This window comes from Boleophthalmus pectinirostris, unplaced genomic scaffold (genome assembly GCF_026225935.1).
Source record: "Boleophthalmus pectinirostris isolate CB_2022bp ecotype Guang Dong unplaced genomic scaffold, ASM2622593v1 HiC_scaffold_12, whole genome shotgun sequence".
Taxonomy (NCBI): Eukaryota; Metazoa; Chordata; class Actinopteri; order Gobiiformes; family Gobiidae; genus Boleophthalmus; species Boleophthalmus pectinirostris.
Window position 1 is genome coordinate 26,693,912 of NW_026571018.1, and position 17,189 is coordinate 26,711,100.

General features: G+C 38.0%; 1 protein-coding gene across 1 annotated transcript in view; it reads right to left on the minus strand.

The window, feature by feature from the left end:
• Window positions 1–9,989, minus strand: part of stard13a (StAR-related lipid transfer (START) domain containing 13a) — a 28,729-nt gene extending 18,740 nt beyond the window's left edge. Inside the window, exon 1 of the mRNA XM_055148640.1 lies at window positions 9,712–9,989. Coding sequence (XP_055004615.1) covers window positions 9,712–9,835 — 124 coding nt within the window. The 5' untranslated portion in view covers window positions 9,836–9,989. The remainder of the gene's footprint in view (window positions 1–9,711) is intronic.
• Window positions 9,990–17,189: the final 7,200 nt, after the last annotated feature.

Below are 17,189 nucleotides of genomic sequence, written 5' to 3' on the forward strand. Positions count from 1 at the left end.
ACATGACATCACGAGGTGGAACAGAATGCTTTCTGTTTGAGAGAAAAACTCATCCTAAATGTGCAGGTGTGTGTTAAACGTGTGTGAATAAAACAAAACACAACTCCAGATATGTTTCTGATGCGGAAGCAAACTTATAAATTATATATATTATAGATCAAAAAACAGCATACTATTGACCCTGTAAGTATAATGTCATACAATGGAACATTCAAGACAAAACAATAACATGTGTCTCTTTCACATAAATAGTGATTTAATTCTTGGTATGGATCCAGTACACCACCACAGATGACTCTTACATAGAATCGTCAAAGTGTGAGAGCAGCGCAGCTACAGACTGTGATGGTCTCAAAGGGCATATTCTTAAACTTTAAACCCCAATGGGGACATAAATTTGCGAAAGCATGATGGACTGTTTATCTAACAACTTTTTGACAAAACACTGGGCTAAATTTACAGCACATTATTATAAACAATGTATAAATCAGAAAGCGATTTTCCAGGATATATACATTCCTCAAGTTATATAAAGCACTGGTGGTTTTCTTATTCACAATCACGACCTGATCCTTTCTATTAGTGACCAGGTCTAATAACCAGCTATATTACACCAAAATCAGAATATTAAGAACATTTATTTTACCTTCTCCCATACTAAACATAAACTGAAGTAGAATATGGTGATAATGAAACACAGCAGTTGAGTATATACATGTGAAAGATGTTAGTATTTTATAGGACATTTTGGGAACTGCTCATTAAATATTAGCTACATAGGTAAACTTAGGAGACCACATTTAGTCATTCACATTCATCTAAATGATTCTGGCCAGTTTTTTTTCCATCAGTTAAATTTACAAGGTCACAAAGGCATGACGAAACTTTAATTTGCGCAGGCTGCAGTAGCATGAAATGAGTAGCAGTCGCCCATGTCAAAATGCACACACACACACACACACACACACAAAATACAGAACACACGCACACACAAGACTCCTGGATCACGGCCATATTCCCACATATGCCAAAGCACTTAGTCCGCCATCTTTAAGGTCACTCTAACAAAAAAAATGAAGCTAAGGAGGTGAGTAGGAGTACGTCTTCTTGTACCATATGGTCTATCAGTGATGTCAAGCACTCAGGAATGCACCGTGAAAGCAAATCAACCCTGGCATGAAATCACAACAGGTTGAGGCAAAGTGGGCCATGTATTTTGTCAGCAATGTCAAACATGCATATAGTACAATAGATCATCTGAATACTATCATCTCATAAGTAATCTCAATGACTACAGTTACATTTGGTTTGGTGTTGTTTTGGCTTTTCACCAGCAGAGGGGGCACAAGCAGTACTCCAAAAGCGAGTCAATTTATGATTCAATTATGTATTACTTCAGGCTATTTTTACTGGAAGGGCGAAGATGTGTCTGAGAGCAAAAGCATAATGTGATTACGAGTGGTTGTATTTAGGATCAGGATAGCTACTTACAGCTGAGACAGTAACTTCATATAAGAGAAGTCTGCAAGCTTTTTGAAACAATGCATGTAAAATAAGCAATATAAACAACTATCTAACTAATATGATTTTTTTTGTTGTTGTAATTTTAAACTAGCCAAGATATTAGATAGATATTATGGTGAAACAGGACTTACTGATTGTCTACTGCTAAGACACCTTTGATTAGATACTACTCAGGAACATTTAGTGGTATGGCAGAGCGCCAAAAGTGAATCTTATTTGACAAATTGAATGAGACAAGTCCAAGAAAATGTTTAATAATATCTCTAAAAGTTTAATATTATGTTTATTCAAAGCCTTTATATTGACCTTGTCTGTAAGCTTACTATACTACTACTACTATTTATACTGTAAGTTTGTGCAAGTGTAAAGGAAAGGAAGGAATGTAGACGAATGAATCAAGTTATTATACTGTATATGGAGGATTCAGGTGTGGTTGGGTCCCAGCAGAAAACCCCTCCCACAACACGGAAACTTGTATTTTCCCCAGAGGCAGAGACAAGTCAAAATAACCCACTCAGAGCTTAAGGCGGCTGCAAATGAGGAAGAGTTGCACGTACAGTAGGCTGGGTGGAGAAAGAAAGAACCACAACTTATTTAGGCAAAAAAAAATTCTATATTATTGTTCAGATTATGAGTAGGAATAAATTGCAATTTTTGTGTTACTTTTTTATGTTTATGTAAATGTATCTTAAAAAAATCTTGATCTAAGTGACAAATTATAACAATAAAATCCAACAATTGCTTTCACATTCTCCTGCACATAAATACACCGCCAACATTTCAAAACACAATAGCATAATAACTTGGCAGAGTGTGTTAGTAAAAGATACAAGACTTAAGGAACCACTATCTTAAACAGTGACCATAGTCAGGTCACCGAGTACAGAACAACAGCTGCTTAAATCAAAAATATCTCTAGGGAGTAGGCCTATGTGTCAATGTATATTAGAAAAAGCAAATGGAAAATAAGAGCATCTTATATGCAATCTTTAAAATTAAAATAAATCATTTTGTTCACCCCTTGGATATTTATTTTGGCAAACTCTACTTTAATGACTTGTAAAGTATCCAGAAACAACAAACACAAATCATTTAAGGTCCAGAGCAAAGAGGCGTTTCCATAGATACGGAGATGTTGTATTGGACTCCAGGGAAACAATGGTCACTTGACAGGAAATTATAGTCATGTGACAGGAAGTGGTGGAAGTAGCTATGGATACAAAGCATACTAACCTTGCACCAAAGACATAGACAATAACAATAACAGTCCTTTAAGCTTTTGTTGGTTCACCTCATCGAAATGAAAGACAACTCTGGAGGAAAAGTGGCTCCATATGACCCAGAAATATGAACTAAAAATGACTAGACAGAGTAATAATATTTACTCAATACTTGCAATGACAGAAGAGAGAATGGGTCCTTCTCAAAGAGGAACACTGACGATAATAGAACAAAACAGATTTCCAGACAATAAACACTCAGAAACATTGACAGCATCATTTTATCATAAATCGATTCAGCCACTTGTTCTTAAATACTGGAAAATATTTGTAACAGTTAAATGGATTGGCAGATGATATATTTTTTTTCTCTGCAAGCAATAAATATCCAGTCTTCTTGTAAAAACGACTTGCTAACCCTGTACTTTGGACTTAGTTTAACTTGTATTTGAATTAGCATAGTAGCATATTTCAGTTTTCTCATCAAATGTTAATGCTCAAGGAGATGTTTAAAAGGTGCACATTGAAAAAAATCCTATACTATTAGAACATGAATCACAAACCAAATTCCAATTGAATTGCTTGTCTGAAAAAAGTTATTAGTCATCAAACTACTGTAATGACTTTGTTAGAGCCAATTAAATCACAGAAGGATAAATCAGGCTCTAACCCCATACAAGTTTGATTCTCCCAACTCCCAGCTTCATAGCCCATACCTTGTGCCAGTTTCCGTAGCAGCTGTTGCCGGGCGATGATTCGGGACAGCCTCAGGGCAGATCGGCGTCGGGGCGTGTCTCCGAGCCGCAGGTAATGCTCCTGTCCAACAGCCGTCATCGCCCCGAGACACGAACCCTCACTGGTGCTGTCACTGTCACTGCCCCCTTCAGAGCTGTCCGCTGTGGTGCAACGATGAGTCCCAAATACGCCCTCATCTATGTCCAAGCTCCTACGATCTCCTTCAGTGGACAAGTCTGCGATGTCTTCGTCAGTCATTTGAGTTTGAATATTTGGACATATGGTATCCATACTGTCTGTAGACAATTCTTGATCTTCACTTGTGAAAACTTCTTCTGTGTCTTCTGTATCCATGATGTTCATAGGGTTTCTATGAACTGATGACTGTTATTGGGTTACTTAATGTGGAAAAATTTCACTCAAATTCAAACAAATTGTTGACAATAAACTACCAGCAGTTACAATCCACATTTATTTAAGCTATATTTACCTAGCCTCTTGGAAATCACACAATATAAAATAAATATATTGCCAACTCAAACTTGCCCCAAATAAAAGTTTGTAGTAGGTCCTTATTATGACGTAGCAACATTCTCAAATTTATTGCTTATCTATGCCACTTCTTCCAAAAGACAAATTAACAAATTACGATGGTTGTCTAATCATACCGCCGAACTTCTTTCACCATTAGTCCATCAATCTAGCATCCGTTGTAGTATCCATATCTTCTTAGATCTTGAGATGCCCGACGTTCATACCTTTCGATGCCACATTCTCCTTGTTCTGACCCACGTTTAGCTTTCTCTTGTTGTGCGAACACTCCTAAATTCCTCCAGTCTCGAAACATGCCCTCACTGGACCAACTCCCCCCACCTGACTCAGCTGACAGACCTCGCGCCACTCAAACCGCCCACACAAGTACAACACATGAACACAACAATTACAAACTCCTTTTAACTCTGAAGCCATGTGATCTCCACTGACCAATAGCGTGAGAGCGTGAACACTGAGAATTGTGGTTAGTTCCAGAGCTTGGATGGTACATATATGGCCTCGGGGTGAATATTTGTGAGAAAAGCATGTCTTGGTTGGGAAGATGTACTCAGACAGCGCAGGAAGAACGCTATCCCAGCTGCACTGTCCCGAATGGGAAGGAGCCAAACAATAGAGGACATGTGGGTGTGCTGTTGAGGAATGCAAGTAGGAGAGGCTATTGTTGTTTATTCTGGACTTGAGAAATGGTCATTTATTGTGGCGACTACTTTATAAGGAAATATTTTATTATAGGGCTGGGCAAATGTGTGAAAGCCCTAAAACTAGATCCTAAAACAATATTTTCCAATTTCTATGTCAATATTACTTTCAGAACAGAAAAAATATTGAAATGTCATTAGATAATAGATTTGAAAGGCGATTACAAGATTTGGATTGGATGGATTTATGTTTGATTGTTTATAGTGTAATTTATTGTTTGAACGACCACCGCTGTGACAACTTAAAATATGTACTAGGCCTGCTGCATTGAAAATGTATTAGAAATCAATTAGTAAATAGTAAGCTTTGCACAGAAATCAGATAGCCACTGGATTAAGTCTTACTGCATTTATAACAGTGATCAATCAAGTTAGCCAAAGTCACAGCAAAATTAAGTTATTTGAATAATCAGTCCTCAACATTTAAAAGTATAAAGAATATAGCATTATACCATTTCTTTAACAGTAAGAAAAGATTTTAAATTGCTAGGCTTGAAAGGGACTATGGTGGTACTACATAGTTGGCCTATATTTGTTTAAAGAAAACTCAAAAACTTGGAGTCTTGAGTAATTTTGTTTTACTCAATTTACTCTAATAATGAATTGAAATACTCCTTGAACAACAAAACAATATGTATTATATGTGAAGTACTTTGTATTGCATTCAATTTGCTGGACACATCCTGAAATGAACGTAAACGTGAGTGAAATTTGCCATACAGTAAGTGGATAAATGTAAGGAATGCAGTGAGAGGAGGGAGGTGGAGGAGGAGAGGTCAGACTTTGGCCTAGTTTGACAGAGCTGTGATTTAGCAAGACTGCAGGATATAGGAGGTCATTTTAATTCATTTTGGGGAGGTAGTAAGAGGAGGAGGAGGATGGGGGGTGCACGTGAGAAGTGGGTCATAGTAGAGTCAGTTTTGGGTCAGCAGGCTCACACACAGAGGAGAGGAGCTTTACAGTCACACGAGAGGTGTGCTGCCCACAGCAACAGGCACCACATATATGTATTAACTGAGACTAACTGCAAGATATCCTAAAGTTGTGAGATAGTATTAGTAAAGTTAAGATTGGACTTGATAATACTACCCTCTAGAGGCAACTAAGGAAATGGCCACAATAGGACAGCAATATTATTTTATTAACTTATTAATTAGATAAAAATGTATTCTTTGGCCATTATTAGATTGCAGAGTTTGGTTACACAGAAAATAAATACTCTGATTATCTGAATAAACGTAATTTGTATCTATTAACCAAAAAAAACAAACCTAGTACAGTACAGTACAGACTTAGGAGAGTGAGGTTGTAGTGAGGTACATCAGCTATAACAGAAAATGATTCAAGCTACAGTTAAAAGTTGAAGACTGTAGCAGGTTAGTAAGGGTATATAGAGATCAGGTTCATATAGAAAAGAGAGCAAATGTGATTAACTCACTGTCAAATTGATTTAAGTCTGAAATGAAAGTATGCATTTGTAATTCTAGCACGTCAAATTGCATTAACAAATACAGTGTATATACAGTGAGTGTAGATGTTTATATATGTTTATATATACTCACTAAAATCATCATCATTATCTCAACAATGCATGGAATTACATTATATATCAAACATTCATTAGTGTGAGTACAGAAAAGCTGTCCTGCTCTGTGGTATTTACTTCTTCATCAAAATTAAATAATTTCAACCATTTAATTTTATACTTTCAGAGAATCCTGCTCCATTATTGTAAGCCTAACAATCAAAACACACATACACACACAATGAAATACTCTGAGCTAAACTCAGGCTGCTGTGACCTCACGTTTAACTCAAAAATCTGAAGGATTATAGTCAAATCCAGGTGCTTTATGCAGCCAATTGTCAGGCAACACACACCAGCCACTGCACACCATGGCTCAATGAAAACTATACTCTGCTCTGTTTGTAAGATTATTTATAATGCAAGTTTGGGTTCTATATAGTTCTTTTTTAATATTGTTTTAGGAAATGGGACACTGTTCAACAATCTGTAGGTAAAGCCATATTATATTTAAATTAGGTCATCCACCAAGAATAATACTAATAGTAATAGTGTAGTAGTTGGCAAAGAGTATGTAATTTAGAAACAAGGTCAGTCATTTGACGTCTGGTATGTAGGACCTCTAAAGTAGCCATATTTTAGAGGTATTTTTACTATTTATATTCATTTTATTTTACTTGACCCTGATAATATTTGATAATAACAAGACCAATTATCACGTTTCCACTGTTTTTGCCTCTAGTTGTTTATAACCCCTCAGTCTTTATGTAGTGCCAATGTCAGGCCTGTCTAATGCATTAGGTGAAAGTGCAGTGCAGAATAAGAGCAAGGCCAGATGTGCAGATTTTGGGATCCCCCTCTCTCCAAATGTGATCCAGGCAGATGTGGACTGATGGCTTCAGCAGTGGCCATAGGGGGAGGGGCTTTGGACAGGATGGGATAAAGAGGCAAGCAATGAGAGAAAGAGGATTACAGAGGGGCAGGTGCTGCTCACTTCACCGTCATTCACTAATGATGCTCCACACATACACCTCATCTCATGGTCACTGGGACAAAAGGGTGGTGATATTTTTAGGTCATGGTCACTTTGCAATTAAAATATATAAATAAAAACAGGACAGGACAGCTGAAGAGTGAAAATGGGGAGAGAGAGTTTGAGACATTCGGCAAATGGCTAAGAGACGATCTCACGACGGCATGATGTAACAACCACATACATGCAACACCTTAAACTGCTGGCGAGTTCAAAACATTCCAATATCTGACAGGGGTGTCCAAACTTTTTTCATCATATGTAAACACAGATGAAGCAGAGGGCCAATCGAGGGCCATAGACTGGTGCTCAATACAGTGAATAATTGAAATATGTGCATGTTTAACACGTTAGAATGAGCCGTCAGTCTTTATTCACACAAGGATCCTTAAAACCACTCATTAAATATTAAGTATTTGCTTTATCAAGGTAAATTTTCAAGGTAATTTGGGCCAATTCACCTGGAAGCCTGAGCGCCAAGAAAAGTTTGTCTGAGGGCCGCATTTGGCCCCCAGGCCATAGTTTGGGCATGCCTGGACAAAAACATAAGATTTATAATGCCAATGAATACACTGTCCGGCAGTATGAATGCTGTTAAATGTAAATGAATGATTATTATTTGTGATCCTAAAACTGCATCGAACAGGGCAATCTCTAACATCCTAAAACATAAAAACATAAAAATTATACTAGTTCTACTATTATACTTTCTTGTTTTAATGGTATTGAGATAAAAATCATCCAATAAAAAGAATTAAAGGTTGTAAAAATCTACTACAAAGATCATTTATACTATTTGAAATACTAACAAATTTTAATCTGTCTTAGACGTCGTGAACACAAAAATCTCTAGTGTATTTGGCCTATGAAGCGGATTTCTTGTAATTACATTAAAGTAAACAGGCAGCTGCAGCCCTATCTCTCATCTCCTCCTCAGTGACTCTGCCCAGACACAGTGAGCACCACCACCAGGCCACAGTAAATTTAGCCAGAGCCTCTCTCTTTAGTGCAGTGGTGTCTGGTGGACACAGCATGCACAGAAGACATGTGATATCCAGTCTTCTGTCAAAAGCACGGTTTATTATGGGGACAATCAGAGCGCCTTTCGAGCTGGTATCCTCCGCACATGCCACTGCTGCTTTTTAAGACTAAATCTGACAATGACCTTCCCAAAATATCAGAAGCAAGCTGCGCATGACTCCACACCAGCGCAACGCAGACGCAGTGAGATCACAATATAAACACCAATCTATGAACTAGTCTCACTGTAGTGTATACCATAAATCTGCTTTAAAAAGGGTCAGCAGTGACAATAACGCACATATAATGACAAGGCTCAAAAATGGCTTTATAGAAATATAATTATGCATAAAACAATATCTCAAACAGCTATAACCAACTAACTAAACAATGGAGTGAATACCTAACCTACCAGGACTAAACCAGTTGCCATACCGCAGCTGACTAAAGATCAGTTCCCGCTGGGCTAAATTTAGGAGTTAACCAGAACAAAACCAAGACTAAATGTTGGAATTTACAAGCACAATCCAATCCCAGCAGTAAACCTAAAAGTAAACCAGGCTTAAACACAAGATCAACAATCAGAAATAGTGCATCAAGACTGAATTAACACCAAACCAACAGAAATAAAGAGATGATTACCTCCTTAAAACTATTCATAATTTGTAATCTTTAACAAAGCTGGGTTAAACATGGGCCAGATGAAGCTCAGATGGTTAAGCTAATGGCCTCTGACTGGAACGTTAGTGGTTTGAATACTACTATAACCAATTCTTACAGTTGTTGTGCCATTGGGCATACACTGCACCCATGTGATTATGTGATCGGTGGTGGTCAGAGTAGCTGTTGGTACACTTGCCTGGTCTCAGGGCAGCTGTGGCTACTTAGCATATCATCTAGTGTGACAGAGGAATTAATGAATGGGCTAATGCAATGCAAAGTGCTGTAGATAAACCTACACAAGGAGAGTAATGACCATGATTAAACATTAAGAATAAGATGCATTCACACATTTACCAGATCAAATCAAATAAATCTAACCTAGACTAGCACTAAGCAAGAAATAGAAAAGGACCAAATCAAGTGTAGGCTTAGTTTAGCACAAACCATTAACAAGTGTGAATGCACTCTTAGACTAAACCTAACCAACATACATATTAGCTTTACATGGCTATAGCAAACAGTCTCAGACAAATTTAGAAAATAAAATTAATAGCCTATATTAATAGTACCAATGCAGCCCTTATCAAAGTCATTCCAGGACAAACCCAACTGTCCGCCACCATAGAGCTAGACTTAGAAATATACAAGGACCACAGCAATAAATGACAAACAGTAGAAATGTGTATATTGTACATATGAGGTTTAAATCTTGCTACCCCCGCTGTGACTCTGACCGACCTGCCAAACGCCTCTCCCGGACATTCCTCCACAGCAGGTCCCAGGCTTTGGACGTGGAGTCCCGCAGTTGCTCACTGATCGACCGCCGCAGCTGTAGCTTCGCCGACTTTCGCTGGCTGCTCATTGCTGTACACTCCAACACATATTCCCTCGTAGGTTCCCAAATCAGCTCTTCGCTCTTCTGTCACTGACACCGGTAAAATCCTCCGCGCTCGTGCGTCCCGTTATTCCGGTCAGATTTTGCTTTCACTTCGTCCCGCCGCCACCGCTGCCGCAATGGTCGTCACCGCGTCGTACCTGCGTCACCTTCCTGCGGAGGCGTGCACGAAAAGATCAATCTGACTTGGATGTATGACCGGCGAAAACCAATTCACCGTACAGCGTGTCTGTGATGTCCTTTTCCGACGCGCTGTTGTGGGCGCGTAAACGTCTCCAATAACTTCTCCATGCGGGACTGACGCACTGACGAGGAGAGCCAGATGCAAGAGGCGGTTTCTCAACGTCTCTCTCTCTCTCTCTCCCAAACCTAGATGTAACTACAACTCAAGCCCACCCTCAGCCCCGACCCAAACAAGGATCTCTTTCAATGCGCTCATACACGCCAATAACACACGGGCTGCCACACAGCATAGTCCTGTGTAGAGGGGATACTTGTGCTGTGTGTCGCTGGCCACTCACAAACATGTCTTACATTAGTCATGGGCTTAACATATCAGGGCTGTGGGGTCCCATTGTGATCCATGCAGTCCATAGTCATGCAGAAGTCTATAGCTTAGTCTGCATGCTTTAGTGTAGGTTTTACTGAACTGAAGTTTTGTCTTTACTTGTGGTTTTAGCAAAATTTGCAATAGTAGCTCTAAATCCACTATTGTGCATTTGATATTGTTGTATTGTATTGGCAGTTTTTCTTGTCATCAAACCACATGACATTCTGAGACACAGTTATGTGAGGAGGTAATGAGAATCTAAATGAACAACAATATTCTATGAGGGAATCTAACTTTTAATTAATCAATCTAAGGTATAACTTTACCTTTATGAATAAACAGAGTTATCAGGCTGGCATAAATGTTCTTACTTACAGTTGAGCTCAGTTTGTTTGCTGACAATTTCGACAAGGAACTAAACACTGTACATATACTGTAGCTAATTAGTTACAAAGATCACAATTTGATACTAGTAAAACATCTCTATTATTTCATTGTTATATAGTTACATTTCCCCTTCATAGTGCCAGGCCAACGTGTCCAAATGTCTTTTTTTTAAGTGCTAACATGTAGTGCCACGAGGGATTGGAGTTACGGACATGTCATGTGGACTGTTTACACACTGAGTGGTCACCACAATGCATAGTGTGAATGTTATGAATACATTTGGATTGATAGGATCTGCATAAGCACATAGAAGTATTAGTTGAGTATCAGTGAAAGTCCTGTGTACACTACAGCTTTGTCCACCTCATTGACAGCTCCAGGTTCAGAGTTACTCCTGTGATATCTCAGGAATGTCCCTCAGACTGACAACGGGGACACTTTTAGGATGCTCCTCAGCTGCTTTCCATGAGGCTCTTAGTTCGGAAGTCTTATTTGAGGTGTTGAGTTCCAGGTCAGAGAAAACTCGTGATTGTAAAGAGAGGAGAGAAACAAGTGAGCGAGAGTGCCCCCTCCCCATTTAGGCCAGTTTAAACATGTCTGCTATCCCAGTGGTCAGCAGAAGACCGTGTAATGCAGACACCACTTGACCGCACTGCTTGACCGTTGTAATTTAGACGGAGATAACAGCAAAAACTGCACCAGAGCAAAAATGTGGGGTTTTGTTGAAACATGACTCCTCTGTTGACTTGGTCAGACAAACTCACTTGACAGAAAATTAAGTCAACATTTTCCATAGGCCTCCTTTCACTAGATCAATTAAAAAATAATCATAAGAAAAGAAACTACAGAAACAAGAGACATTTTTACTTCACTTAGAATGTTCCACAGTATGGCATTGAATTAATCTATCAAGATGGAGACTGCCAGTGACATAATCAAGCCAAGTCACTCACAGTAAGAATGTGTGTTTATAAAAGTATTTTTGAGCAATAAACCCACCTGTAATTTCATCAGATAAATGAAAGTCATATGCAATTAATGCTATACTGTGGAATATTCCAGGCAAAACAATAACTTCTCCATGGAGACAAGCAGGTGACAGACTAGTCAAGTGAAAAATTGGATAGTGCACTTTTAATAATATGACCTGAAATCAATCTAGAATTGCCTATGTACCTTTTTCTATTTGTTTAGTCTGTTATAACAAGAAAAAGATTATCTAATCTGTTTGTTCTATATAAAATGTGCTGTACTGAGGTCAGCCCCACATTCATTTAAACGCATTATCAATAATAAGATGACAGGACCACCAATGCATAGAACACCCAAATGAAGATAGGAAGAGACAGGGAACATCAAAAGCTTTATAAGAGTTGTAATGAAATTTGTTATTTTAGTTTAAACTGTGCCTCTAAATACTCAGATCCAAGCATTTTATTTGTACATTCTAAGACCAAGTAACACAGCACAATACAATAAGGGATTAATTTTACAAATTTTTCAAGTCGCTGATAATATAGTTTCTTTTTGTGGGAAATTAGAAAAAAAATCATAAAAAAAAAACTAGAAACAAAAACAACAACAGCAAAGTAATAATTATGAAATATAGACGAAGCAGCATCAAACCTATAATCATGTTTTTAATGCAATGCAGCTTGAGAGGAGGAAAAAACTGTTGGACAGTGAACATTTGGTTTGGATTTAGGCAGTGTCTCTGGGGATTAGATAGGGAGATTTGTGCAGGTACAAGTCTTAGATGTAATCATTTTTCCTAACATATTCATCAAATCTATGTAAATAAAACGGTTGGTTGGCCATAGGCGATCTGTAATTTTTTTTGTACTAATTGTGGTCAATATATAAATATGTAATACACTCACAGAATGATAACTTTCAGAGAGAGTAAGGGAACATGCAGGTAAAATATGGGTAGGTCAAAATGTGCACGTGAGTAAAAGGTATAGATTTTCACACTTGAGTCACAGGCCCTTGTGACCCTGTGAGTCTCTCATGTGTAGACTTTAGGATTAGTGGGTTTAACACATTATCACGTCAATGTACAGAGACAACTACCGTAACCACTTTCCCTCACTGTGCAAGATCCAGTATTGGTTAGAAAGTGCATGAATGAGAGGGCCTAATAATGAAGACAGACAAGATGAGTTTCCATGTTTTGTGTGGACATTACATTGACTTGCATTCATTTCCTGGAGACTGATTGTAACCCTAATTATAATTACTATTTGTCTAACCCTAACCCAAACCCTTACCTTAACCTATATCTTAACTTTAAACAATGTTGTTTTATCTACTATTGAAGGATTTACCTCATGGGATTTTTGTGCTCCATAAAATACCAGGTCCACATGAAGTGACTCAGTCTACAGAGTGTGATGAATAGCCACATACACATTCTCTTTACTTAAAAGTTTATATGCTCCCAAATTCAAAATAATTTCACTCTTGGGCTGTATTTTATACATGTCTATAGACAACACTATCTTCAACTTCAGAAAGGTTTAAGGAATACTAATATAAAGTAAAGTGGTTAACAAAATCATAAATCCATATACATTTTTCAGTAAATAATGTATAATAGTTTAATATGAGAAATGAATCTTTCCGTAAGCCTGTTATTGTCTAGCTGTGTAAAAATGTGTATCAAGGTTCAGAGACTGGTGAGAGAGTCAGATATCAGTGTTTTTGAAGGTGAGCCACCAACCTCAGTGGCTTTGATGCAGGATCAGTTTAGTATTTCACTCCTGCTCTGGACATAATGGGTCAGAGACTGAGGTCCACTTTTGGCCTGAGAGCAGAGAAACCCCATGGAAGCAGTGTCTTACAGCAGTAGCCAATCAAAACACAAATTTACACATTCTTTGGATCTGACTGGCCAATCAAAGCAGGGCAATGGACTCAGGAAGTGTCCCTATACAAATACACAGGAGAGTCTTCACCTCCTCAGCCTCTGCAGTTGTCAGACAAATGCAGATGGCTGAGTTGGAAAATGACTTTTCTTTGCCCAACTTCAGGTCATGTGAGGTGAGAAAACTGCATTAAAATGCACAGCAGAGTGTAAACTGCTATAAGAGCACCGGCTTTCTCTGATACAAGTGTGCACACTATGTTCCTACATGAGCTATGCTGCATTGCAGGTGTGGACTAAAATACTAAACTTCAGCAATCCCATAGAGAACACATGAGATAAACTATACACTTATATCATAGTATTTAAAGACCTAACTGACTGTAAATGATAAATGGTGACATTTTTATTTAGCACTTTTCCACCTTTAAGGTTCTATTCATAAAGGTACGCAGACACTAGAGGCAAGGTGGGTTAATTCATTTGTGGAAGCTGGAATCGTACTGCCAACCTGTGAGCCAGTGGTCAACCACTGATGTTTATGTCAAGAGTAGAATTCGATTCAGTCAGTGGAAAAACACACCAACTGAACTTAGGGGTGTCAAATTATCGCGTTAATTGCGATTAATTAATTACAGTCATATTTAGCGCGTTATGTTTTTTTAATCGCGTTAATCTCATTTTTAATCTCTAACTTTACTGTTTCTGTATGCGAGTTGCTTTATTATAAAATCTGTTTTTATGCGTTGCTGGGACAACAACACACACACACAAAAAACACATTTATAAATTTTTTTATTTCGGTAATTCCACTCATTGCCGGAAACCCACACAAAACGCGCGCAGTAAGAGCGATGTAAACGTCATGTTAACGTTGGCGGCGTCAGTCGCACAATGGACGAGGTCGGAAGAGCCAGTAGAACAGAACCAGCAGTGCACAGGTAAAAACACATTCGTGTCTTGGAAATTATTCTCCCGACGTAAAATATAAAAGAAAATAACAAATATAATATCGCCTACAACTTAAATGTCACTGGTGAAAACAACCTGCATAGGCTCATGATGTCTGCACTACTGTCCTATAGTGACCTGCCACATGAGGGGACACGCACACAAACACACACAAACACACACAAACACAAACACACACCTTCATCATCGTCATCAACCTGAGAAAGCGCGGACCACGTTTCCTTCCGTAGACACTGCGCGGACACCGACGTGCTCCCGTGAGCCGCGTGTGGATCGTGTTTTCTCGCGTACGCTGCGTAAACCGCGCTTCCTCCTGTGCGCCTCTAAACCAGAACTAACACCAAGACTAAAACCAGGACTAATCCAGTCCAGGACTAAACCAGGACTAAACCAGGACTAAACCAGGACTAAACCAGAACTAAAACCAGAACTAAAACCAGAACTAAAACCAGGTCTAAACCAGGACTAAACCAGGTCTAAACCAGGACTAAACCAGGAGGACTAAACCAGAACTAAAACCAGGTCTAAACCAGGACTAAACCAGAACTAAAACCAGAAAAAAACTAAAACCAGGTCTAAACCAGGACTAAACCAGAACTAAACACCAGGACTAAAACCAGGAATTAATCCATTCCAGGACTAAACTAAGACTAAAGTAGGACTAAAGCAGGTCTAAACCAGGACTAAAACAAGGACTAAAACCAGTGATCTCATATATAAAGCATTTCTCTATCAATAATATTTTTAATATGGTTAAGGAAAGACTGGACTTTTTATTGTCTTTAAGTAGACAAAAGTTATTATGTTCAGATTTCCTCGTCTTTGCTACTTTACAGCAAACAGTTTCTTATTCATGGAGACTTGGGCTCAACAGACAATTTGGAGAGATTTGTTAAACAATAAATGACTTTATAAAGTCACTTTTTTTGTTCTATATTAGTCTTTTGATCTGCCACAATAATGTAATAATAATGAATTTAAATGAAAATACCTCAAATTGAAGCTTTTCTCAGCAATTTTTAGATGAGATTAAATAGATTAATTAATTACAGATCATAATTAATTAATCTATAAATTTTTTTAATCGCATGACAGCACTAACTGAACTACTGTCGCCCATATTGTACAGACTGTACAGTATTGTCAGGTCCACACTAATAAAGCTGTACATTATGCAGTATATATAGATATACATGCTAGGACAAACCTCTCACAGCACCACACTGTAGTAATTATTCATTCACTGTCCACACCTGGCTGTAAGCTATATTTGAAGCCAAAGCTGTTCTGGGGCAGATGGATGTGAGTGAGGCTGGAAATCTATACATTTATTATTTCTGAATTGAAGTATGATTTAAATGTGATCTTAAGTTTTAATATTTTAATGGTGTGGTAATGGTAGTGATCTGTCCATTTTTTCCCCATCAACAACTTTCTTCAAACTTTTAAAACTGCTCATATAGTTGATCTTTGATACCAAATGTTATCAACCATAAAATCTCATGTCAAATTTACCTCTCATGTAATGTTATTATTAGACCATTACAGCCAGTGCCTCTTCTTACAGCCGAGTCTTGCAGCAAAAAGTCAATACTTGCCTCTCCTCATCACGTTTGGGTGAGTGAGTATAGTGCGATCAATGATTTAACAGACCATGTGATCAAAGATAGTGACTAGTGCATCTAGTACAGCAGAACATCCTTAAATTTTACATGTGTGCTTCCACCATGCTCTCCCTGGCATCTATTTTAAGCACCACTCTGCCATTCAGTCCAATCTGCTCGGCTCACTCATCACACACCTCCTCCAGTGCCACTACTATACATCATCCTAAGCATCGCACACTTAAGATTTCAACACGCGCTGCAAGCTAACCCAAACATACTGACACTTGGTCATTTATTTAAAGTCTAGTACAGATATTAGTGTGGGTGAAGGGGAGTTTATCCTATCTGTACTGACCATTTATTGATATGAAAGTAGTAGTGGTATTACTAACTCTCTCTCTAAATGCAAATTTTATGCTAATTATTTATGTTCTGATTTGTGCGTATGTGTGATGTCTTTCTTATTCTGTAAAGCACTTGGAATGACTTTGTGCACGAATTGTGCTATACAAATAAACTTGCATTGCCTTGCCTAGTAGTTTGCGTTTCTTAACCAAAATATGATATATAAAAAGAAACTACTAAAAAGGTACTACTACTCCATCCACATCATTATAATAACTATGATTACTACTGCTACAACATAGCAGTTTGATTGGTGACTGGATTGACAGATGACAAAGTCTAATTATTTACATGAGATCATTTCCACTGCACAAAATGAAATACATTTTATTCAGTATACAATGTGCTAACCATCTTCTGAAATGCACACATCTTGTATTATTACATCAGTTCATATTTCAGTCTTTCATTAAATGTTAATGCTCCGCTCACGTATTTAAAAATTTCAGCCAAAATCCTGCAGGTAAAATGCTGATCAATTGCAGTCAACTGAGTAAACATCTAATCTCTAACATTTTACTACTGTTACTTTTT